Source organism: Ursus maritimus, unplaced genomic scaffold (genome assembly GCF_017311325.1).
Source record: "Ursus maritimus isolate PB19 unplaced genomic scaffold, ASM1731132v1 scaffold_3, whole genome shotgun sequence".
In the NCBI taxonomy this organism is placed as follows: Eukaryota; Metazoa; Chordata; class Mammalia; order Carnivora; family Ursidae; genus Ursus; species Ursus maritimus.
The window spans coordinates 11040371-11065668 of record NW_024425563.1 but is presented as its reverse complement, the minus strand read 5'-3'; the positions used below and the strand labels follow the sequence as shown (position 1 = coordinate 11065668).

At 39.0% G+C, this 25298-nt stretch overlaps 2 protein-coding genes across 2 annotated transcripts in view; both read left to right on the top strand.

The window, feature by feature from the left end:
• LOC103669079 (olfactory receptor 2A14-like) overlaps positions 1–23626 on the top strand; it is a 56561-nt gene extending 32935 nt beyond the window's left edge. The window contains exon 5 of the mRNA XM_008697402.2: positions 22690–23626. Coding sequence (XP_008695624.2) covers positions 22690–23626 — 937 coding nt within the window. The remainder of the gene's footprint in view (positions 1–22689) is intronic.
• LOC103668963 (olfactory receptor 2A12-like) lies at positions 5753–9180 on the top strand. Its single transcript, XM_008697281.2, has one exon. The coding sequence runs from the start codon at positions 8013–8015 to the stop codon at positions 8943–8945; it is 933 nt and encodes a 310-aa protein (XP_008695503.1). The 5' UTR covers positions 5753–8012; the 3' UTR covers positions 8946–9180.
• Positions 23627–25298: the final 1672 nt, after the last annotated feature.

Below are 25298 nucleotides of genomic sequence, written 5' to 3'. Positions count from 1 at the left end.
TAATAACCATCTTACTCAAACTAAAATTCCAGCACTTAGTTATGAAATGAGAGAAAATAGTTAAGAAGGAGTGGAAAAGGATATATAAGGATACTTTTTTTTTGTTTTTCAATTCTTTTCTCAAATCCGCCATATACTTAAACTGTATAAAAGGCAAATATAAAACTTTTAGAATAAGGTGTTTTTTTGGCAAAGTGTTTTATTTTTTTCTTATTTTTTATTTTTTATTTTTTAAAAAGATTTTATTTATTTATTCGACAGAGATAGAGACAGCCAGCGAGAGAGGGAACACAAGCAGGGGGAGTGGGAGAGGAAGAAGCAGGCTCATGGCAGAGGAGCCTGATGTGGGGCTCGATCCCATAACGCCAGGATCACGCCCTGAGCCGAAGGCAGACGCTTAACTGCTGTGCCGCCCAGGCGCCCCTGGCAAAGTGTTTTAAAGAGGAAACTATATGGACTTCTGTCTTACAAAGCAACCCTTTTGTAAGAATATCTGTTATACAGGCCTTACTCCATGATCAAATAAAGGTTGAAAACACATGATTGTGAGCTCAGATAAAGCTAGGTTTTTACAAAGTTCTGCCAATTGCTAGATGTGCAAACGTTTGCAATATACTGAAATTCTTTGGAATTTAGATTTTGTTGTGTATAAAATGAATTCACTAATATTAAGCATATAGGTTTGTAAGAGGAAATACTTTGTGCAAAATGCTTGCAGAATCCATGAGTCATAATAAGAGCTCAGTAAATGGTAATTATTAATATTAGCCACTACATACATTCATCATATCTTTAAAGAACAAGGACTATGACTTATAAATGAGACCATGGAAAATGAGATCTTCTATTATACTAGAAAAGGAGCAGGAATTTTGCAAAATGTAGCCTTTTATATGATGGAAAATTTCAAGGTCTCAAATAACTTAGGAAATACAAAATGACTCATAGTCTTTCTTTTGCAATCTCAGTTCTCTAAAGAAATAATAAATATTTAAAAAACACATGGATAGGGGTATCTAGGTGGCTCAGTTGGTTAAGCATCTGACTCTTGATTTGGCTTTGGTCGTGATCTCAAGGTCATGGGATGAAGCCCCGCATTGGGCTTTGTGCTGAGTGTGGAGCCTGCTTGGGGTTCTCCCTCTCCCTCTCCCTCTGCCCCTTCCCAACCTTGAGGGCTTGTGCACACTCTCTCTCTCAAAAATAATAAATAAAAAAATTTAAAAGCACACAGATAAATACAATTCAGAATTGTAGTATTTTATGTATTGTACATGTGGTGGGGGCATATATATATATACGTATATATATATACACACGTATATATGAAATTTACATCTGTATGTGTGGATGCACACACAATCACATATATTACACGCAAAGGGGGCATTATTTTTATTTGCCTTCTTTTACGCACGATGTGAGATTCACTCAGGTTGTTGCCCGTGGCTCTATTTCATTAACTGTTTCATGGCATTATATTACATAAACATATAACAATTTATCCATTCTATTTCTGGTGAGTAGTTGAGTTGTCTGCAATTCTGGCTATAGTAAGTATTCCATGAATATTTTTACGCACAACTTTTTGGAGGACATATGCAATAATTTCGGTTGGCTACATACTCAAGGAAATGTTGGCTTATGAATGCTCTGCACTTGGATCTGCCTTTGCTTAAACTCCTGATCGGCTGCCTATGTAATTATCATTTACCCATGACCTACAATGTGCCTCACACTGAGCTAGGTATTGGTAATACAAGGATGAGCCAAATATATGCAATTTCTACCTAGGTGGGTTTACAATCTAATAAGGGAAACTGGAATTATTCTGATAATAGTAAACTTAAATATTAAGGGGTCACAAGTCTGATTTTTTTCTTCTAAACAGCTGAACCAAAAATAAAGAATTTATTTATTCTTTTGTGATTAGCTTAATATTCTTAATTAGCAGCAATGAAAGATTTGGGGAGTGGGGAAGTGAAGTTATATATGTGTATATGAATGGGATGACATGAACTTGAAACTTTTCTATCAAAGATAGAAACCTGTCTTGCCTGGTTTGAAGAGCCTCTTTTTCATGTCATTTCATCCTGGTCTGGTCTACATGTCGGTCTCTCCTTGAGATTTGTTAGGTCCTTCATGAGGGCTGGCCATTACCTGCTGAGATTTGGCCTCTCTGGACCTATCCCAGGTCCTGTCTAGCCTTTGATCCTGGAGTATGAGGCTATGGAAAGTATGTACTCTTATTATATTTAGTCAGCATCCACTATACTTCCAAAGTGGCTCATCCACACCTTAGCCCTTACGCTGTTACGGGCTTGTCTGAGATATGACCGTGTGTTTCATTTTGACCTCTGGTCTGGTCAGACCGCCCTAGCCCTCAGAGACAAGGCTATGTCACCTGCACCATGTTCATTCCCTATGAAAGCTGTAGCCTTGCTTTCCTAACATTTGCCTTTGTCACCTCTATCTGGGGACATGTGGAATCATCTGAATTCCTTCCAGAAAATATGGAGGCAGCACAGACTCAGGAGAGCTGCTTCAGCCTTGTCCATGTAGCCATGTGAGTTCTCCAGCACTCAGTTCTTGCTCACCCTGTTGTGATGTTTTATGCAGTTGCCCTCTACGTTGGTCTCCAACCAGAGATACTAATGGGGATTTTAGAGAAATAGTCAGATTTGTTCTCATCATATCTAATAACCTTCTTTTTTTTTTATTTTTGTGGCATGAAGTTTGCTTATTTATTTATTTATTTTTTAAATTATTTATTTATTTATTTATTTTTTATGTAAAGTTCGGTGATTCATTAGTTGCGTGTAACACCCAGTGCACCATGCAATATGTGCCCTCCTTACTACCCATCACCAGTCTATCCCATTCCCCCACCCCCCTCCCCTCTGAAGCCCTCAGTTTGTTTCTCAGAGTCCATAGTCTCTCATGCTTCATTCCCCCTTCTTATTACCCCCCCTTTCTTTATCCCTTTCTTCTGCTACCGATCTTCCTAGTTCTTATGTTCCATAGATGAGAGAAATCATATGATAACTGTCTTTCTCTGCTTGACTTATTTCACTTAGCATTATCTCCTCCAGTGCCGTCCATGTTGCAGCAAATGTTGAGAACTCATTCTTTCTGATAGCTGAGTAATATTCCATTGTATATATGGACCACAGCTTCTTAATCCAGTCATCTGTTGAAGGGCATCTCGGTTCCTTCCACGATTTAGCTACTGTGGACAATGCTGCTATGAACATTGGGGTGCATATGGCCCTTCTCTTCACTACTTCTGTATCTTTAACTGTGATTGAAAACATCCAAGATTTCTGATATTAGAATATAGGTAAAATACATATTTAAATGGAACATGCATACTAAAGAATATCTTCTTAAAAATCAGAGTCATGTTTTATTGTATATTTGTTGACTTGTATTTATAATCCATATTACATGAAGAAAGGAAGATTACTAATGCCATAGGCATAATACCCAATTTTTTAAAAAAGATTTTATTTATTTATTTAAGAGAGAGCGAGCACAAGCAGGGGGAGGGGCAGAGGGTGAGGGAGCAGCTGATTTCCCCCTGAAGCAAGGAGCGCAATGCAGGGCTTGACCCTAGGACCCTGGGATCATGACCGGAGCATAAGGCAAACACTTAACCAACTGAACCACCCAGGTGCCCCAGTAATATCCAATTTTTGATAGAAAACTCATGTTGATAATAAAGGATTTTTCTTCTATTTGCTTATCTGAATTTTCAAATCCAACTGAGGAATCTGTATTGTTTATATAATGAAGAAATAGAAATTTTTTTGAAAAGCACAATTTTAAAAATAGAAAATCTATGAAACAGGTAAATGCAGGTTTATAAATAATCTGATCATGTAGAGATAAAAATTATAGATTGGAATAATTGGAAAATACAAGAAAACAGGAATCTAGTTATGCATTGAATAATTTGCAAATAGATGAAGAAATGACACTGGAAATGGGAGGTGATGAGGGTACCATCAAACAACACTTCAGCAAGAAACTGGAATGGGAAATGTGGAAGAGAGTATGGAATAACATTTAGTTGAGAAACAAGGTTTTATAATCTCTGGAGAGATTTAGAACTTTATAAATCATCTAATCTGTAAACACACACACATATAAATAACCTTCATTTTGTCCATCGACCTTGAATCCAGAGTTTTTAAAAAAATCACTCATTGATTTCAACAGTTTATAATTTTTTTAAAAATCTTATTTATTTATTTGAGAGAGAGAGAAAACATGAGAGAGAGAGAGAGAGTGAGAGCACAAGCGGCATGCCTGGGCAGAGGGAGAGGGAGAAGCAGACTCCCTACTGAGCAGGGAGCCTGACTGCAGGCTCCATCCTGCGGATCATGACCTGAGCCGAAGGCAGACGCCCAATTTAATTAAACATTACTGTTTCTATATGTTTTGTAAATACTCTTTCTCAGATTAAAGTTCCTTTCTATTTGAAGTTTGCTCATTCTTTTTTTAGGAATAGATCCTGATTTTTATCTCGGTGGTGGATTTTTTTTCCCCATTAGTATTGTATAGTTTCTCCTCTGTGCCGATAAATGGTTTGGAATGATACTACCATGGCACTACCAGTTTCTATGTGTCAAGAACATGTTTTTTCATTATTCCTTTTTAAAACTTTGTGTGTGTGTGTATGTGAGAGAGAGAGAGAGAGAGGGAGAGAGACACAGACAGAGGCAGAGAGACAGAGTTTGGATTTATGTTTGGGCGGTTTAGTTCTGATTCTTGTAAGGATTTTGTGACTTGGTTTTCTGATTTTCATCTAATATGATTAACTATCTTTTAGTGACTTGTATTTACATATAATGTGATAATATGTATAGATTTATTAGTGCCAGCTTACTTTGTATTTTTTGTTTATCAAATCTTATTTGCTTCTTTATTTCCCTTTTTCCCCCTTCTGCCTGCTGCTGGATGGATAATGCTTTTAGTTTATTTGCCTTATAATTTTGAAAACTATAGATTTTATGTCTGTTTTTGATGATTTTCATTAATTGGTAATATCCAAGTTTAGTAAATTATTCTAACAAATTTAGGCATTTGGGGTTTCGATTCTCATCAAGAAATTGAGCTTATCAAACATCCCTTCCTTGTTTACTTACTATTTTTAGATTTCATCTCACCCCTTTAAAATACCAAAATAATTATTTTATAATCCATAGGCCATAAAATTTACCAGCATATTTTTTCAAGTGATGTGTCAATATTATTTGTGTATTTTAAGCAGGCCTTGTGCCTACTTATAAAAGAACCTCTGATTCACTTTTATTCTTATTGACGAATATACTTTAATGGTGTACTGAGCATCTGTAGGTGTCAAGACCCTCCTATCCACATGTCCAATAATGTTTTGGCTCTCTTTCATTCAAGAGAGCTCTTGAAGGTACAACATTTTAGAGCAATGGCTTACCTCTTTGGCACATTAAGGTCGTAGCTTATGTCTTCAGACCCTTTCTTACTGATGAGAAGTCACTGGCACTTGAATTGTTGTTCCTATGTATTTCATTGTTTTTATAATTGGTGATTCTTAGTATTTCCTCTTAATTCTGGAGAAAGTAAATGATAAAACAGTCTAACAAAAGTTACTGAAGAAACAAATGAAATTAGTGCTTCCATTAAAAAAATCACAAAGTCGGGGTGCCTGGGTGGCTCAGTCAGTTAAGTGTCCAACACTTGATCTCAGCTCAGGTCTTTTTTTTTTTTTTTTTAAGATTTTGTTTATTTGTTTGAGAGGAAGAGAGAGAGCCCAAGCAGATTCCCCACTACGCACGGGGTCTGATGTGAGCTGGATCCTGTGTGACCTTGAGATTGCGACCTGAGCTGAAGTCAGACACTTAGCCAACTGAGCCACCCCAGCTCAGGTCTTGATTTCAGGGTTGTGAGTTCAGGCCCTGTGTTGGGCTCCATGCTGGGCATGGAGCCTACTTAGAAAAAAAAAAATCACAAATCCTATGTATGAAACAAAAAGAGCACTCTAATGAACCAAAAACAATGTGTACAGGAAGAATCAACTTTAAACTCTTAGGACGGAAAGAATAAAGTCATTAAAAAATTTTTTTTTAAAATCAGGCAGATGGGATAAATGTTAACCTGGCGTCAGTCATAGAATAAATGTACAATTACAATGTAGTCATGAAAAAGTCTATCACATGGTGAAGAGAGAAAAAGAAAAACATCTGAAAGGGTAATTGAGGGACATAAGTTGATCGACTATAATTTGATTGAATAAAAGGCCCACAAAGTCTAGACACAGTGCAATGTAGAGGATGGAGGAAAGACAACGGTTGAAGAGATAATTGTTAAGAACTTATATTCATTGAGAATTTTTATTTATCCTATTCTGCTATCAAAATACATTTATTATCTGAAGATTCATATATTCTTCAATAACGGAAAATACTTCATTTTGCTTGAGTATACATTTATCTTTATTTTTTGTGCTCGTTAAGTGGAATGCATTTTTTTTTAACCATTTAAGGACTTAGGTCTATTTTGAATTCTGAAACATTTTTGCTGAAATCTCTTCAAATACTGTGCTTCACTCTTCTCTCCATTCTTTTGCTCTGGAAACTATCATGTCTAAGTGTAGCTGCTCAATCTATTTTTCATGTCTCAAGATTGCACTTTGAAAATGGCAGCCCTCTGTTTATCTGCGTTAACATCTGTGTGGTGCTTAAATGTGACCCTCCAATACACCTTTTCTCTCTTTAATGTGAGGTCTGGAAATGATCTTCCTTATTGGTTATAAAATTATGTAGCTTTATGTCTTATTTCAAATGTCTGTGCTTGATCTATTTTGTACACTCATTTTTTATGGCTACCTTGTTCATTTTTCTTAATTTACCAATCATTTAGTAATTACTATGCCTTTATTAATTTATTAGAACATCCTAACCATCCTTAGTCTTTGGAAGATCGTGCTATACGTTTATTACATTTGAATGAATTCAAAGCTAACTGTTCGCTTTGTTTTTCCTCATTACCAGAACTTCTTTTTCCCAAAATGTGTGTTTAGGCACACATTCTGAGTGGAAGATTTTTTTGTTTTTAGTATGGTTTTATTTTTATTTTTTTTCCACCTTTTCTTTCTTTTTTGTCTTGTGGTTTTGAATTTTTGTTATTCTTCACCCAGCTCTGTGGGCTCTGCATATATAATAAATAATATGTAATATCTAATACTAGTCTCAGACTCTGGCGATCGAATGAGAAAGCCAGGAAGCATACTGACTTCTTTGTAGTCACCTCGTCCAGCAGCCCAATAGCTGTGTTATACCTCCTCTTACACCCTTAGTTTCAAGCAATCGTATTAGTATATCCCATCTCCCAAAACTTGCCTTGACTCCGTAAGAACTGAGTTCCAGGTATAACATTCCGCCTTCACACTTGGAGCATACATGTTTCTGATTCATTTCTGGTGTTGCCAAAATGATCTCATTTTAAACTCTGGCTATCTATTTGGGGGTTTGTATTTTATATTTTGATTTCTCATCTTCATGTGTTAGGAATTCCTCTTGAGCGCAGATCTTTCTTCTTAACCAAATAGTGTAGTACAATGATAAAATTGTTCATGTCAATTATTATTGTTAATATTTTGGGAGAAAATAGAAATTAGTGGAAGCAGAGGTAAGTGAAAGTGAACCTGACTCTATTTCCTTATTAGCTTCAGCTGATTATTGCTTACAGTGAATTTCTTCTATTTTTGAAAAGTAGCCAGAGACCCCAATTTTTATGTGAAGTCTACTAATTATTAATATTGGTTAATAACTAAATTTATTAAATATCTCTAAAAGCTAACTGTACAGATCAACAGCACAGACTTTGGACTAGACTGGATCCATCAATGACTGACTTGTGGCCTCTCATAAATTCTTACTCTGTATGAATGTACCATTCCCTTTTCCTTTTCTACCACTCAGCTCCAAAATTCCTGTGCTAAGTGCAGCATTGTACCTATCTGTCAAAAGAACATGGGAAGCAATCAGACATGGATCACAGAAGTCATCCTGCTGGGATTCCAGGTTGACCCCAAACTTGACGTTTTCCTCTTTGGGTTCTTCTGGCTATCCTATAGCCTCACCCTGGTGGAGAATGGGCTCATCCTGGGACTCATCTGGCTGGACTCCAGACTGCACACCCCCATGTACTTCTTCCTCTCAAACCTGGCCATCATTGACATGTCCTTTGCCTCGAGCATTGTCCCCAAGATGCTGGCAAATCTTATAATGCAGATGAAAACCATCTCCTTTGCTCCATGCGTACTTCAGACATTTTTGTATTTGGCCCTCGCTGCCACAGAGTGTATGAGTTTGATAGTAATGTCCTATGATCGGTACGTGGCCATCTGCCATCCCCTACATTACGCTGTCATCATGAGCTGGAGAGTCTGCACCATCTTGGCTGTCACGTGCTGGACATTCAGCTTCCTCTTAGCTCTGGTCCATATTACTCTCGTTCTGAGGTTGCCCTTTTGTGGGCCACAAAAAAACAACCACTTTCTCTGTCAAATATTGTCAGTATTGAAATTGGCCTGTGCTGACACGAGACTCAACCAAATTGTTCTCTTTGTGGCCTCTGTGTTTGTGTTAGTCAGGCCCCTCTGCTTGGTGCTGGTGTCCTACTGGCGCATCCTGTTTGCCATCCTGAGGATCCAGTCGGGGGAGGGCCGCAGGAAGGCCTTCTCCACCTGCTCCTCCCACCTCTGTGTGGTGGGGCTCTTCTTTGGCAGCACCATTGTCATGTACTTGGCCCCTAAATCCAGCTATTCTCAAGAACAAAGAAAGATTCTATCGTTGTTTTACAGCCTTTTCAACCCTATGCTGAACCCACTGATCTACAGCCTGAGGAATACAGAGGTGATGGGTGCCCTGAGGAGATTTCTGGGGAAGAAGTCATCACTGTGAGGGGTGGTTTGGAGTATTCCAAGACTGGGAGCTTTTCCACATGGTTCTGGGTCCTTGAATGCCCTTTTGAGTCCCTTAATTTAACAAACCCAATACTCTTTATCATTGGATTTCTTATAAAATGAGAATGTAAATACACTTACACTGTAAGCCATTGATACAAAAAAATGAGATGAACATTATAAAACAGAAAAATCGCAGTCTAATCCGATTCGTGAACAGAGAGGCAAATATCTTAAAGAAAATATTAGTAAAATAAGTCCACAAAATAATATTACATTTTGATGAAGTTTTTATTCTCCAAATGCAAGAATTATTTAACATTAAAACAATGAAAATAATTTGCCACATTAACAAATTAAAGGATATATATCAGTAGATCCAAGAAATTGTTTGACAAAATTCAACATCAGTTCATGATAAAATTCTTTACAACCTAGCATAACAGTGAGTATTCCTAAGAGGATCTACCAAAAACCAAAAGAACACATATGATAGATATAGTACTTACTGGTGAAATGCTAGCACCTTTCCCAGTAAGATAAAAAATGAGACAAAGATGTAGACTCTTACCACTTGTTTTCCTTGTTTTGACGTTTTTACTAGAGACCCTGAAGAGTTCAGTTAGACAAAAAGAAGAAATATATGCATTTGTGTGTGCACACACATTTGAGAAGAAATAAACAAACCGTGATTATATACAGATAACATGATTATATATGTAGGAAATCCAAATTATAAGAAAGTTTAGCAAAGTGGATTGATACAAAATCAATATGAACACCAACTACATTTTTATATAACAACAAATAAAATGAAATTTTACAAAATGCTCGTATAGACTACAGGACTTCACTTTTTTTTTAAGATTTTATTTATTTATTTGACAGAGATAGAGACAGCCAGTGAAAGAGGGAACACAAGCAGGGGGAGTGGGAGAGGAAGAAGCAGGCTCCCAGCGGAGCAGGGAGCCCAATGTGGGGTTCGATCCCAGAACTCTGGGATCACGCCCTGAGCGGAAGGCAGACGCTTAACAACTGAGCCACCCAAACGCCCTTATAGGACTTAATTTTAACATGCTTAGGAATAAATTTAAGAAACAATATATAAAAACTATAAAGATACAATTAGAAAAATTTATTGAGTCCCTATGACAGCTAAGTACACAGACGTACAACATGAGATATGCCAACTTCTTGGACTGGGAAGCATAATATTACAAAGATTCAATCTCCTCAAATTGATTAATATACTTAATGTAATCCTAATCAATATCCCACAATATTCCAGTGGTACGGATACGTGCAGAACTTCACAAGCTGATTCTAAAATGCAAAGGGCAAGCCTAGCCCAAAGACTATTTAAAAAGACAAAGGACAAGGTGGGAGTGTTTAATTCTCCAGATAATAAAGTGTAGTATAAAGTACCAGTAAATAAAACTGTGTTGTTCATCCAGGCATTGACCAATAAATAAACTGAACAAAATATAAGGCACAGAAGCAGATTCATGCCTTACAATTGAGGAACCATGTCAATACTCAAGCAGGCAGAAAACTCAGTTCCTAGTGTTTTCAAGACTTAAATGTTAAATGCCAACTATACAAAAAGCTTGTAGAAGATAAGAAAGGGAAGGACTTTTAAAATGGTATATACAAAATTGGTAGCCCCAGAAGAAAACTTTGATAAATTTGACTAGATTGAAATTAAGAATGGCTATCAATCAATATAGAGCCTAAAAAGAGTGAAGAGACAAAACATGGAATCCTCTTCTACCCACTCTTCTAATTTGTCAGGTCTCAAACACCACCTCCTCAAAGACCAGCTTATCTCAGAGTCTCACCTGTCTGGACTAGGTGACTTTCTACCATATCATTCCAGTTTATCTTTGTACCCACATCACTTTACTAAATAAACAGACCTTAGGAATAAAGGCAGAATGGAGATTTTTTCTTCCCCAGCCATATGGTAGATGAGCCATTTTCAGATGTTTTGATGTAGAATTTTCTGACATACCAATATTGAAAACCGATAAAGAAAGAAGCAGGAAGAAACCTTTTTTGGTCTGTCTTTCCCTCTTTATCAAGAAGGAAGATCTTTTCTGGAATCACTCTCCCTCAGCAGGTTTTTCCTGGTATTTCACTGGCCAAAATTGGGCCAAACGGTCATCTCTGAACAGTCTCTGACAAAGAGGATGAAACTGAGAGTTTGTCTTAGATCCATTATGGTTTAATCCCCTGTGGCTCAGAGTGAGACCCACTTTCTCTGGTAAGTTTACTACTTAATACCTCAAGAATATCAGTACTAGCTCAGCAAGGAAGGGATAGCGGCCACAGGGCAGTCAACCAACAGTATCTGCTCAACGGTTCAAGTTGTGAAGCAAGACTTCTTGAGTCTTAAGTAGGAAGTTGAAGTGTGCTAGTTTTCTCATCCTTTAGCTTTAGGGATCCAACTGGTAACCTCTCACGATAAAGGCATAATGTTTAAAACTTAATGGCTACAACCTCTAAATATAATGAAAAATTATTGTTATGTCAAAAAGATTGTATTAAGAATCTTTTAAGATTAAAAAGGACTCAGAATAATTTAGTTACATAGTAGGTACTTTTCCTTTTGCTAGATTAAAAAATATATATACTTAAAAATAGCAAGAGAAGTATGAACCAATTTTCATTAAAATGCTATCTGTTTATCCTTCCCTCCTTATATTTCTCTAAGCACACAGAGATATGTGGGAGTCCACTAACCAAATGTGTGGGTAATATATTTTCCCAAATTGCTTATTTTCACTTGGGGAAAATATTCTTTTTACGCAAATAAAAGTCAAAATATTTTCCTAAGATATCATGTGATTACATTTATTAGCCCTGAATCTATATATTTACTTGAAGAAATCTCTGGGATACCAAGCTATTTAGCGATAGTAATTTCAGGGTGCTTTGATATGAAATAATTTTAGATTTTTTCTTTGTACTTTTCAGGATTGCTTTATTTTTTACATATGGAGCCCATTTCCCTTTTACAACAAAAAATTCCATTTCCCCCCGTAAAAGTGCGTGGAGAGAGGCTGGTAAAGAAGCATGGAGGCTTTTTTTTTAATAATTTTTTTTTATTATGTTAGTCACCATTCTATGATTCATTGCTTGTATATAACACCCAGTGCACCATGCAATATGTGCCCTCCTTAATACCCATCACCAGCCTATCCCTTTCCCCCATCCCCCTCCCCTCTGAAGCCCTCAGTTTGTTTCCCAGAGTCCATAGTCTCTCATGGTTCATTCCCCCTTTTGTTTATCCCCCCTTTCTTCTTCCCTTTCTTCTCCTACCAATCTTCCTACTTCTTATGTTCCATAAATGAGTGAAACCATATGATAATTGTCTTTCTCTGCTTGACATATTTCGCTTAGCATTATCTCCTTCAGTCCCATACATGTTGCAGCAAATGTTGAGAAATCATTCTTTTTGATGGCTAAGTAATATTCCATTGTATATATGGACCACGTCTTCTTAATCCAGTCATCTGTTGAAGGGCATCTCAGCTCCTTCCACAATTTAGCTATTGTGGACAATGCTGCTAGAAGCATGGAGACTTTTAAGAAGGAAGGTAACATGAGTGCAACTCTCCTGTTTACCACTAGGATGTGAGCAGAGGGAATGAAGATTTTGTCTCGATCAGTTGTATCCCTTAGTGTCTGACATATTAGTGGTCTATGATTAACATCTGATTAGGAAAGATAGTGGTGGTAAGCACCCACTCTCTGATCCTGAATGGGGTACAATGCAGTGTACCCATTGATCAGCCCAACCAAGGAGACGAAATTTCTGGAAAAGTCTACTGATAGAAGAAAGAGAAACAACATCCCACTGGAAGCCATTCATCCATAGCACATCAGCAGTAGCAACAAGTTTGCATAGAAAACTTTTTATTAGGCCAATGTTTTCCCTCACCTAATTTCTAAGCAGGAAGTATATAGCAACTAAATGCTTCTAGGTATAAGTAATAAAGGTGATGTTAACAAATTACCTTGTTTTTCCCTCCACTTGGACTCTTACTCCCTCTTCCTAAGGTTTTTAGTATCTCTTAATCCCCATCAGCCACCTCAAATAATATATCAGTCCCTCAGGAGATGTCCATTCTCCTTCTATCTGAACTATTGCTCCCTGGCAATTTCATCTGCCTTTACCCTGGGTTGGATTCCTTAGTTCATTAATCTCATGTCTTTCTCTTTCTTGGTTTACTCCCCTTGTTTTGATGGAGCACCTCCTTCAATTGCTTCATACACTTAGAAAGGTTTATCATGACAGAACTGGTGAAACAATCATACATACTTCTCATTTCTCATCATCACCTAGACTATTTTCTCTTCTTCAAATACCCCATTGAAATTCTATGTGCCAGGTGGAAGGAAGGAAGGAAGGAAGGAAGGAAGGAAGGAAGGAAGGAAGGAAGGAAAAAGAAAGACAAGACTCAAGCTCTCTGAAGGAGGAGTTTCTGTCTCAGAGATGGTAAAATATTAACATGATATTTAGGTGCAGATGTAGGTATTACATTTGTGATCTGCAAACACCTCTCTCTAAATTGACATTCTTTAATAAAGGTCCATCACTAATGATAGAGCCAAGTATGCTTTGTAACATTTATTCTTACTAACATATTAATCGATATAAATATTGACAATAAAAGAAGTCTCAGACTCTTCACAAGAAATGCTTTTGCTTTCTCCACTTCAAAGATTAGAGACAAAAAAAATAGAGACAAATCATGACACCTCTTTGTATCCACAATATGCTGTGTTAAATACCATCATACTATTCAACCAAAAGAATAAAAGTGGTAAATATACATATTTTTTTTTAACAGGGAGGCAGGGAGGGGCAGAGAGAGAGGGAGAGAGAGAACCTTAAGCAGGCTTCACACCCAGCGTGGAGCTCGACATAGGGCTCAGTCTCACAACCCTGAGATCATGACCTGAGCTGAAGTCAGGAGTCAGATGGACATTTAACCAACTGAGCCACCCAGGCACCCCTAAATATGTATATTTGAATGAGCATGCACCAACGTATTATCCTTGGTTCTATCTGGGTATTGGTGAGTGAAATTTATTTTTCTGTAATAATCTTGTTTTCCTTGTAAAATACAGGAAATACAAACAATAAAAAATAATAAAAAATTATTTTAAAAAGTATAAAATTATTTAAGCACAACTTTGAAAGATGTTATGGTAAGTGCTTTTAGTCTTCTGGAGAAGGGGGTCCAATTTGGGTTTGGATAGTTGAAGAGAGCTCCCTGAGTGCTTTGAAGGATTGTTATTATATTTGAAGTCAAATAGGTACAACAAGGACAAAATTGACTTGGAACAAAGAAAAACATTTCAAGATTGGACGCTATCAAGGACTAGTACTTGAATAAAGTGGAGTGTCTTGAAGAATGAAAACGTATGTGAAGTGAGGCTCTATCCAACACAGATTATTTTAAGAAAAGAAATAAAACCAATATCCTCCCCTTAAATATATTTTTTCTGCTGTCCAATAGATTAAATATCTTACTTTTATTTTGAAGTGCCTTTTCTGCCAAAGTTTAAGATCGAAGACTCTACATGGACACATGAAGCTAGAAGTGGAAGGACTTTACAATCATCAAACATCACTTAGCACACGAGGTGGGGGAAGAGATTCATTTTTTTAAAAGATTTCATTTATTTATTTGAGAGAGAGGGAGCACAAGTGGGGCAGTGGTGGGGGAGGAGCAGAGGAACAGAGAGAAGCAGACTCCCCGCTGAGCAGGGAGCCTGTTGTGGGGCTCAGTCCCGGGACCCCAGGATCATGAACTGAGCTGAAGGCAGATGCTTAACTGACTGAGCCACCTAGTCACCCCCCACTCTTTTTTCCCCAAAGGTTTTATTGAGATTCATTTTAACTGTAGGCCTTAACCCAGGATGAAGAAATAAAAAATGTGATTCAGAAACCTTGAGAAGTTTGAAATGGAGACAAAATTAAAGAAAATTAAGGAAGAAGTATATCTAAACTGCCAAGTCAAGAATACTCGTAAGTGAGAAATGTGCAGTGATTTTCTGGCAAGAACATTTCTCCATTAGGAGAAACCTGTTTTTCTGAGAAGATGTATTAACAGGGTCCATGACACCCCAACAATGAGACATCAAGAAATCACAGCCTCTCTTCTACAAACAGAATTACAGAGTGGAGCAGTTTTAAGGCTGATAAAATACATATGGAGAAAAATTAATTTATGATGTGATCTTGAATTTTTTATTTTCCGTGCCAGGGTCTTGCATATTTTAGAGATATCCTGGCGTCACCCAATCCCAAGCAAACACAAATCCCAAACAAATGCACATTAAAACTCCCATGGGACACTGAAAGAGCAAAACGAATACACATGGGAAATGCATTTATTGGTTCACCTGCTGATAGGAAAGTAGCAAACTCTTTAAGTCTCTCTGAGGAGAACATGAGTGGATGTAATGCCACAGGGTTCTGTTTCCTGAATCATTATTCGTGTTGTGGGGACGGAGCTCGGTTCAGATGATGACAGAACGAAGCCCTCACTTGCAGAAACGAATCCATCATCAGGTTCTGCCATGAGAACTGTGTATGTGGGCTTCACCTCCTGATGAGGTCTCTTTAGACAAGAGACTCATTCCCAGTCCTTCCCTGTGAGGTTTCTTCTAAACCCAAGGCCATGTTTGAAGAAAAGAAAAGTTTATACCACTGTAAGTAAATGTGGTCCATTAACCGTAGGAAGGGGTTTGCAGGTGAGAAATGGGTAAAGGGGTGGGAATGAAATCACTGGCTCTGGGCATTAGTGACTGAATGCCTTTCATGTGTGACCCTAAGCCTATCTTCATAACTGGGGCCCTGACGGGGATCTCCAGGTACCGCTACTAATTCCTATGGTGGAGCCATGATGCCTCTGACCCCTAAGACCCTCCGTCCGCATTCCCCTCATTGTCCTCATGCGGCAGCTCTTGGCTTTCTCATGACTGTGTCAGAGAGGAGGAGTCAGCTCACCATCCAGTAGGATATGATCTGATTGACGAAAGAACTACAAGGAACTTAAGGGTCACGTGGCTCAGGTACCTCTTCTTACAAATAAAAAGTCCTGAAGTCGGAGATAAGTGCTTACTTGCCCTGAGACGGATCTTCCTTCCCTGCCTGGTTAAGTGCCTGCCCCTGTAGGCGCTCGGAGACGTTGTCTGCCCCAACAGGACCCACTTGTCGCTTGCCTGGAGAGAGATGGCGTTCTGGGACGGGGAAGCCCAGGTCTGCTGTGTGCACCTTCTCTTTGTGTTCCTTGCTTCAGCAGAGGAGCACTGGGATGCTTCACGTGTTTCCTTAGGATTATCGGATCCAGAAGTTACTCTGTGTGATGGCTTTCAAACTCCTAATATACTGTTAAGCACTTATTGAGTGTCTTATGTGAGCTGACTCATGAAGGCTATTGTTCACCCCGTTTCGCAGCTGGTGCAGCTGAGGACCGGAGAAGCTCAGAGAGGTCACAAAACTAGCATGCGGCAAAGTTGGGGTTTCAACCCAGGCAGTTGGGCTCAGAATCCGTGTTTGTTACCCTCTGCTGCTCGTTAGGGTCAAGCTGAGTCTTGGAGTAAGTATTGGAGGTGGTTTCTGAGTAAGTGTGAAAATTGGACAAATGTGTGCGGCCCCAGAACACCGGCTTTGACGGCCCAGGCTCTCCCTCAGGGTGATGGATAGAACCTCACTGCGGGCTGGTGCTAAATATCTGAAGTACGGCCTCCTTTCCTTTCGAGAGATTTTTGAGTTTTCAACCCTGTGTTTTCCTCTTCAATCCAGGAGTGAGTTTCCTTTACAGGATTTTTCCATTTCTTTAAACTCCTTTTGAAAATTAATTTTTTAAAATCGGCATGTAAAAACATTAACAGAAATGAAAGGAAAATGGTGTGTAATTTATTTATTTATTTATTTGGTGTGTTTTCTATCTAAACTCAAAAAATTACCCAAAAGAAAGGCAAGATAAATGGGAAAAGGTTTACAATACCATGAATTTGTTGGATCTCTAATCCTGATGATCTGGACTCTTTCTTGAACTTTGTGTTCTTATTAATACTGTTAATAGTAGTGAACACTTATATAACTCCGAATATATACCAGTTTAGTGGCCGTTATCCTTCACATCAGCCCTCTTAGACACCTGTTGTCACTGTTTTGTGGATGAACACAATGAGGCAGTGGCTAGAGTAAGTGGCTCCAGGTCATACTGTTCACTTTCCCGAATGGAGATTGGAATGATGCTCTGACCAGCACTGTTAACACTGCTGACCGTGCCGCTTTCATCCTTCTTCCGGGATCTTGCTGTTTTCAGTCCCTGTGAGTTTTCATGCTATGGAAGAACAGAGCAATGTGTCCATGAACCTGCCCTTTATTCTGTGCACTGAGACTTTTCTTTAATATGGAGCTGGAGAAGACGCTTAAGTAACTCGAGGTATCTCTCTCTGTTGTTATCTGCCCCAGGCTTTTTCTCAGAGGAAAAAACAAATCTGGCTTCTTGAACTGTGGAATTGAAAATGCAAAACCATGCCACTCTTTAAAAGGAAATAATGCCCTCACCTTATGTTGTATTTTTCTATTTCCTCACCCTCAACAAATGAGCTGATCGACAACCAGTGTTTTAGAGAGTCACCATTATAGAGTGGGCTCTGTGATCTTCCTACAAAACTGTGAAAGTATGGCTGGCATCCAGTATGACCTATAGTTTGTTAGCAGCTCACATTCGATGAAACGAGTCGTTTTGCTAGGAGTTCTATTTGCCTCCTTTATTCCTGCAATTTTCGAAATTGGTTACTGCTTTCTCTCAGAAATATCTTAGGAAAAATTACATATAAAATTCTAGAATTCCTGATTGTTTTAAGTATGAGCTTTGATTAGTCAAACAATTCTAATCATTTGGGAAAGGGAAGCTAATGCCTGGCCTATCTGATAGCTGAAGGATCCATGTGTCTGCTGTCCTAGGTCACTGGCCTGGGTGCAGTAGGAACACGGAGGGACACATCACGGATGAGCCCGTTGGACTTTCCCTTGGATTCACTCTCGGCATCCCATCTCGGGCCCAGACAGGCTTCCCTGGCCACAGGCTCTGTGCTCAGCCTGCCTGCCCTTTCTCTTCAAGCTCGTATCACACTTCACCTCCAGGAGGACTCCTAGGACTCATCCAAAGATGATCTTTGGAAAGAAATTTAGTGTTTCCTGCTTCCTGTGTCTTTATTAGCTCTAAAAACATGCATACAAGCCTTTTTCTGAAAGCATGACCTCATTTTCTGTCATTACTTGTACCTTGCTTTCCATGGTGACAGAACGTGCTTATTTCAGAAGAGCCTTAAAAATTTACAAAATGGCCATATTCCTGGAGAACTCGGGCATTAAGAGCTCTCTGAGCCGTCCTATTTGGCTTGATTCCCTGAGACCCATTAACACAATATTTGGTCCACAAAATGCTATATTCTGTTCAGACAAAATTTGTATTGTCCAGACAGTTGGACAGTTTCCTATTTCACATCTGCTAATTGGTAGCTCAGTATACATCCTTGAACTATGCTCTGCTTGCATGAATTTAAAAGTAAGTCAATAAGTCAAAAGTAGGTCTCTCAGCCCATATAAAATCAGTAATATTTGAGTGACTTTGTAAGATATTTTACTGATCATAATTTGCTGCTGTTTCTTGGGACCTCCAATGAATGTCCACCCCAAACTCAGGAAGTTAGCTTAAGACAACTACTTCCTTTTAAGAGAAACACCAAATTCACAGAGGCTTAGACACGTAAGTTCACATCAAAGAGGGCAAATGCCTCTCAAATTTGCAATCTCATTGCATTCCGCACAAATGTGTCTGCTAATAAGCATGTTGGTCAACCACACGATTATAAACAAAAGGAATTCACAGAGGCAAAAATTGGTATGCAACACTTGAGCAGTTTCCAGGGAAAGAGGAGGCCTTCCTGAACTGGCTTGGGATAAAAAGTTCCCACTAGTAAACAGGCTGATTCTAAGTGACTTTTTCTAAGATACTGATGGGAAGATTCCTAGCTGACAGCTAAATTCTCTGTCACTTCTGATTCTGCTTACAGGGACTGGTTTTATTGTTGTTTTCAGTGTTTTGATTTTTCACTTCAAACCCTTAAAAGCGACACTGCAGATGAGGAAATTAAAAGGGCATCGCGATGTGCTTCTCTGAACAACAAAGGCCACTTTCTCCGACCTCCGCAACATCACAGCTCTGCCTGTGCTCTCGTTCACATTTTGGTGGGTGTTGCAATTATTTTCAACCTAACTTATGATCTATTTCTACTTTTAGTCAATAGAAGATCTTGATCTTTTTCTCTTTTAGGACAATTCAGGGGGAAAAAAATCTGTATAAAGAAAAATGAGATTGAGGTTTTCAATTTCCCCTTTCCTGTCAAAGGTTAACTATTTTTCATAATGTAGTGATTTATTTCTCCCGTATGAAGCTGTAAGAAAATGTGCTTTGATCTGAGATTCCCGTTAAAATTTGGTGAGGATTACTCCGAAGGTGAGCAGGAATAACGTGTACCTTTAGTTGTATATTACATTGTAGATTTTTCTAAAATGAAAATATTTTGGTTTTTTTTACCCCTCGGTAATGCATAAGTTTATTAAGCAAATGAGCAAATAAGCAATTTATGTAAAAGACAAATCCCCATACAATCCTACTTTCAAGATAATCAATATAAACAGTTTCATGTATAAAACTTACAGAATTTTTCTACATATTTGTAAGTAGGCATGAAAGACATATGTGTACAAATATGTTTATATTAAAATATAAGTTGGATCATATTATATGCACATTTTTTTACTTTATATGGAAATTTTTTTCATTTCACTATATAAAGATCTATATTAACCTTTTTAATGGTTGCATGGTGTCCTATGTTATAAAAGTAGCCAAATATCTTTTTTTTTAAAAGATTTTATTTATTTATTTGACAGAGAGAGAGACAGCCAGCGAGAGAGGGAACACAAGCAGGGGGAGTGGGAGAGGAAGAAGCAGGCTCCTAGCGGAGGAGCCTGATGTGGGGCTCGATCCCATAACGCCGGGATCACGCCCTGAGCCGAAGGCAGACGCTTAACCGCTGTGCCACCCAGGCGCCCCAAAAGTAGCCAAATATCTTAATCCACCTCCAACTTATAACCTTTCTATCAGTTCCAAAAGTTGTTTAATATAAGCCGGGTTATAATGAATATTTACAACCTCTTAGTTACTATGGTTGTGGTACACTGGATTTTTTTCTGTTACCAGACCTCACTGAGTCCTTCCTGCCAGGGATTTTGTCTTCACTGTTCCCTGTGCAAGGAGCAGTCCACTTTGGCTGTAGTTAGGATGGACTCCCTTTCATCATTTGGATTCCACCCATGCGTCTCCTTGTTAGAAAGATTTTTCCTCACAATCCCATTTAAAGGACCCCCGTTCACACCAAGTGACTTTCAGTCATAGAACCCTGTTCATTTTCGTCATTGTACCTTCAACAAATATTTTACTTCTTTGCTCCTGTTGTTTTAGGGATGGTGATCAACCATGATGTCTCCTTGCTCCCAGTCTGAAGAAATAGAGAAATAGACCCAGGAATCAGGTAGAAATTAAAAATATATGCTTTCTTAGGCTTATTGGAAGACACGATCTATATAGCTTTAACAAAATGTCTCTCCAAATTAAAATCACAACCATTAGCTGACCCCCACCCCTAAATGGGACCGTACATACCACCGTAGGCTTTAGCCTGAAAGAATAGAAATGCGTATGACCAAGAAAGAGAGCAGAGGAGGGGAGTCCTCGGGTCCTGTTTCCTGTTCTACAAATCCTATAAATAAGAGAGCAGGAGAGAGGCAGGTATCCTCTGGTGTTTGCATCCAGGGGGAGAGAGATTTCTCCCCTAAATGGAAACCTGAAGAGTAGATGACAAATACACCACCCGACTTCTTCACTATCTGTATCCCCTTTAGAATGTGTCCGCTTTCCCTCTGCCGTTTTTCCAGAGTTTAAAAGAGAGGCTGGAACAGATGATGCTCTCAAGGAATATGGGTTAAAGAATTGTTGAAATGTAAATTTAAATTGTATAACTCTACTCACATATTCCATTTTCAAAGTTGACAAGAGGGAGACATTCATCCATTTTTCCTGCAGGGAAGCTGGCCATAGGTATCACAAGCTTAGAAATGTCCATGTACTTAGCATCTGCAGTTTGACTTGCAGAATATATCCTAAATAATCATGAACGTAGACAAAACCTCCGTTTGAAAGAATATTTATCTTGATGCTATAAAGATAAGAGAAAGAACCCCACATTTTTCAACAATAAGAAGTTAAATAAATTGTAATATAATAGAATATTGCACTAGTTTTCAATAATACCTGTAAAATATTACTTTAATACATGAAAAATGTTCATTATATTAAGGGAAAATGGTAGTTAAAAAATAGTCTCTATAGTATAATCCTGAATTTAAAATATGAATTTGAGGATTTCTGTTTTTACAAAGAAAAAAATGAAACTATTTTAAAAAATACTCTGTTGGATATGAAACTACAGCTTAATTTGAAAGTAAAGATAGTTCTCAGGTTGTTTCTGGAAATATCCCAACCAGTGACCTGCTCAGAACCCCTCAGAACAGCAGGGGGCAGTCAGCATGGTAACAGGTGAAGAAGGTCTGAGGGGAGTTGGTGGCCACAGGAGTTGCCAAAGCTGGGAAGATATCATGATGACATTTCTGTCACACCAGAAAATAAGATAAGCTCAGAGATTTTTCTGTGTATTACGTTACAAAAGAAAAAAGAGAAAACCCCCAAAGAAAAACAATTACAGTATAGCCGTTAAGTGTTAATTCATTTTCCCTTTTGAGATTCATAGTTGAGAAAGCTGCAGAAATGTCCTCCCGTTTACCTGAATTTAGGATACAGACGTGTTCATTGCATGGAGCCAAAGACTTCTTTCACTTTTGGCTTAATTTCAGTATCCAGTGGTGATAAAATAGTCCATAAAACTCTCAGAATAAAACCGTAAACACTGGAGATGGAAAAGAGGTACCAGAAGAGGCTTGTAGGGGGAATCAGTAGCTGAAATGAGGGGCTTACAAAGTTATAAAGACACCATAAAATTGAGACTTTATTTAGAAGCCACTTTAAATCTGAAATAAATAGAAGAGCATCTGAGAAGGTAAATGGATAAGTAAGCAACATATATAGAACAAAGGGCCCTAATCCCCTCCTATCTTGGACCAAGAAGACAAGCAAGCTTCGGAAACAAAACTACCTCCAGTTGCACACATCCTGTCAGGGCGTCTCTCTTCTAACTACATTGATAATCAAGACTCACACCCTTGAAGGGAAGCCAGAGCACTTTAATTCCCCCAACAACGTGCGTGTGTGTGTGTGCGCACGCACGAGTGCACTATTAGGTACAGTATATAATGATTTATAATACGTTGTAATATATTTTATTTATAATAAATTATATACAGATATATCCTATCCTTCAAATGATACAAGGGGATTTTTTTTCTGATTTATACGAACACACTGAGTTTTTTAGACATATCTAAAAATAAATGACAGAAAATCAATCCACCGTAATATATTTCTCAATGTTCATTCTGTAGCATTTAGAGTGATATGTTGAGTCTTGATTACCTCAGAGCTCTGACCTTCCTGTTGTGAATGTGGACTTGTCTGTCTCTGCCATAGGAGCATGGGAGGCAACCAGACGTGGATCACAGAAGTCACCCTGCTGGGATTCCAGGTCAGTCCGGCACTGGAGCTCTTTCTTTTTGGACTTTTCTGCCTCTTCTATACCCTCACCCTTTTAGGGAATGGAGTCATCCTAGGGCTTATCTGCTTAGACTCTAGACTGCACACCCCCATGTATTTCTTCCTCTCTCACCTGGCCATTGTTGACATGTCCTATGCTTCCAACAACGTCCCCAAGATGCTGGCAAATCTTGTGAAGCTGAAAAGAACCATCTCCTTTGTTCCTTGCATCATGCAGACTTTTTTGTATCTGGCTTTTGCTCACATAGAGTGCCTGATTTTGGTTGCGATGTCCTATGACCGGTTCGTAGCAATCTGCCACCCCCTACATTACACTGTCATCATGAACTGGAGAATATGCACGGTCCTGGCCAGCACTTCCTGGGTGTTTAGCTTTCTCTTGGCCCTGGTCCATTTAATTCTCATCCTGAGGCTGCCCTTCTGTGGGCCTCATGAGATCAACCACTTCTTCTGTGAAATCCTGTCTGTCCTCAAGCTGGCCTGTGCTGACACCGGGCTCAACCAAGTGGTCATCTTTGCAGCCTGTGTGTTTATCTTAGTTGGGCCCGTCTGCTTGGTGCTGGTGTCCTACTCACGCATCCTGTTTGCCATCCTGAGGATCCAGTCCGGGGAGGGCCGCAGGAAGGCCTTCTCCACCTGCTCCTCCCACCTCTGTGTGGTGGGGCTCTTCTTTGGCAGCGCCATTGTCATGTACATGGCCCCCAAATCCCGCCACCCTGAGGAGCAGCAGAAGATCCTATCCCTGTTTTACAGCCTTTTCAACCCTCTGCTGAACCCTCTGATCTACAGCCTGAGGAACGCAGAGGTCAAGGGCGCCCTGAGGAGAGCGCTGTACAAACAGAGGCACATGTGAGGGATAGCGAAAATCAACATGGCGGGTGGCATTTTTCACTTTCTGCTATAATAAATGCCACATTAAGATAGACTATTTTAGACCTAAACATACAACCTGAAGACATACAGACCTTAGAAAACAAAATAGATGAATATCTTCATGACCCCATGGGTCATGAAGGGTATGCAAAGATTCTTAGAGGTGATCCAACAAGCACAAGGCACAAAATTTGAAGAAGTGATAAATATTAGGCCTTTTCAAAATTAATCCTTGTGAGCATCAAAGTCACTATGAAGAAACAAGAAATGCAAGTCACAGACCAAGTGTTTTGTATTTTTTTAAATGCGATGGTGAGTTGGGTACGGCCATGTGAGGAGACACAGGGAAGTGTCAGGGAAACACAAAGTTTGTTGTCCTCATAAGTTCTGGAGAGGGAGGCATGCACGCCTTGCAGGGCCATGTAGGAAAGACACCAGGTTGGTCAGGAGACAGAAGACAGGAGCAAGGGAAGGTTTACATTGTTCCTTTCATGGGCATTTCCACAGGAAACACCCAATAAAGGGTTATATAAGAACAAGCTGGACTTCCCATAATGGGCAAATCGTTGCCATGTTCAGAAAGGGCATCATGGAGACTGATGAGCCTGGAGAGTTCTAAAGCTGAGAATGTCTGTGATCCTCAGAGCTCGAGTTACCTTACTTCCAATTATCTCCTTTAAATCCATCTGGCTTCACAGGGCTCCTGGGTGGCTCAGTTAATTAAGTGCCTGCCTTCAGCTCAGATCATGATCCTGGGATCAAGCCCCGTGTCAGGCTCCCTGCTCAGCGGGGAGACTGCTTCTCCCTCCCCCTCCACTGCCCCCCCAACTTGTGCTTTCTCTCTCTCTCTGTCAAATAAATAAGTAAAATCTTTAAAAAAAATAAATCCATCTGGCTCCTCTTCTGCCTTGAGCTATAGAGGGCTGTGTAATAGTATCTTCTGCTGTTTGTGCTTTCTTTTGCAAAAATCAACATGCCCAATTCTGACCTTCATACAACTGGGATGGATTTCCTCTCAGGTCTCCCAATCCCCTGGCATTAAAAAAGAATTATAATAAACCATTTTCAAATGAACAGTTTACACTTGTAAACTTCAAGGTCATGAAATGTTGAATCTCTGATTTCTAAAAGCAAAACAAAATGAAAATAAATAAATACCTTTTCCTTGGAAATGGAGTTTTTAAACCCTGACTGATACACTGATCTCTTCAGATCTCAAAGCAAATTTCTAAAATGCACTGCATCCAACTATGAGAATAAAGTAAAACAAACAAAACCAAATCTTTTTGTCACCAAATTGTAATTACCAAAGGTGAAAACAGTAATGGGGCTCTTCAGTAAAATTGCTGAGAAGGGAAGGTTCATGAGGCCCCCGCAGCCATGCAGGCAGGGTGGTGATGGAGCCTCCAGGCCCTGTGAGAGCCTCTTCAAAGAGCAGCAAAGCCCATGAGTTGTGGGGTATTTTTGTTTTGTTTTTTTTATGTTCAGTTAGCCAACATATAGTACATCATACATTTTTGTCGTAGTGTTCGATGATTCATTAGTTGCATATAATGCAACTAATGAGCACACCCAGTGTTCATCTCAACATGTGCCCTCCTTAATACCCATCACCTGGTCACCCCAAGCCCATACCCCCTCCCTTCTGTAAC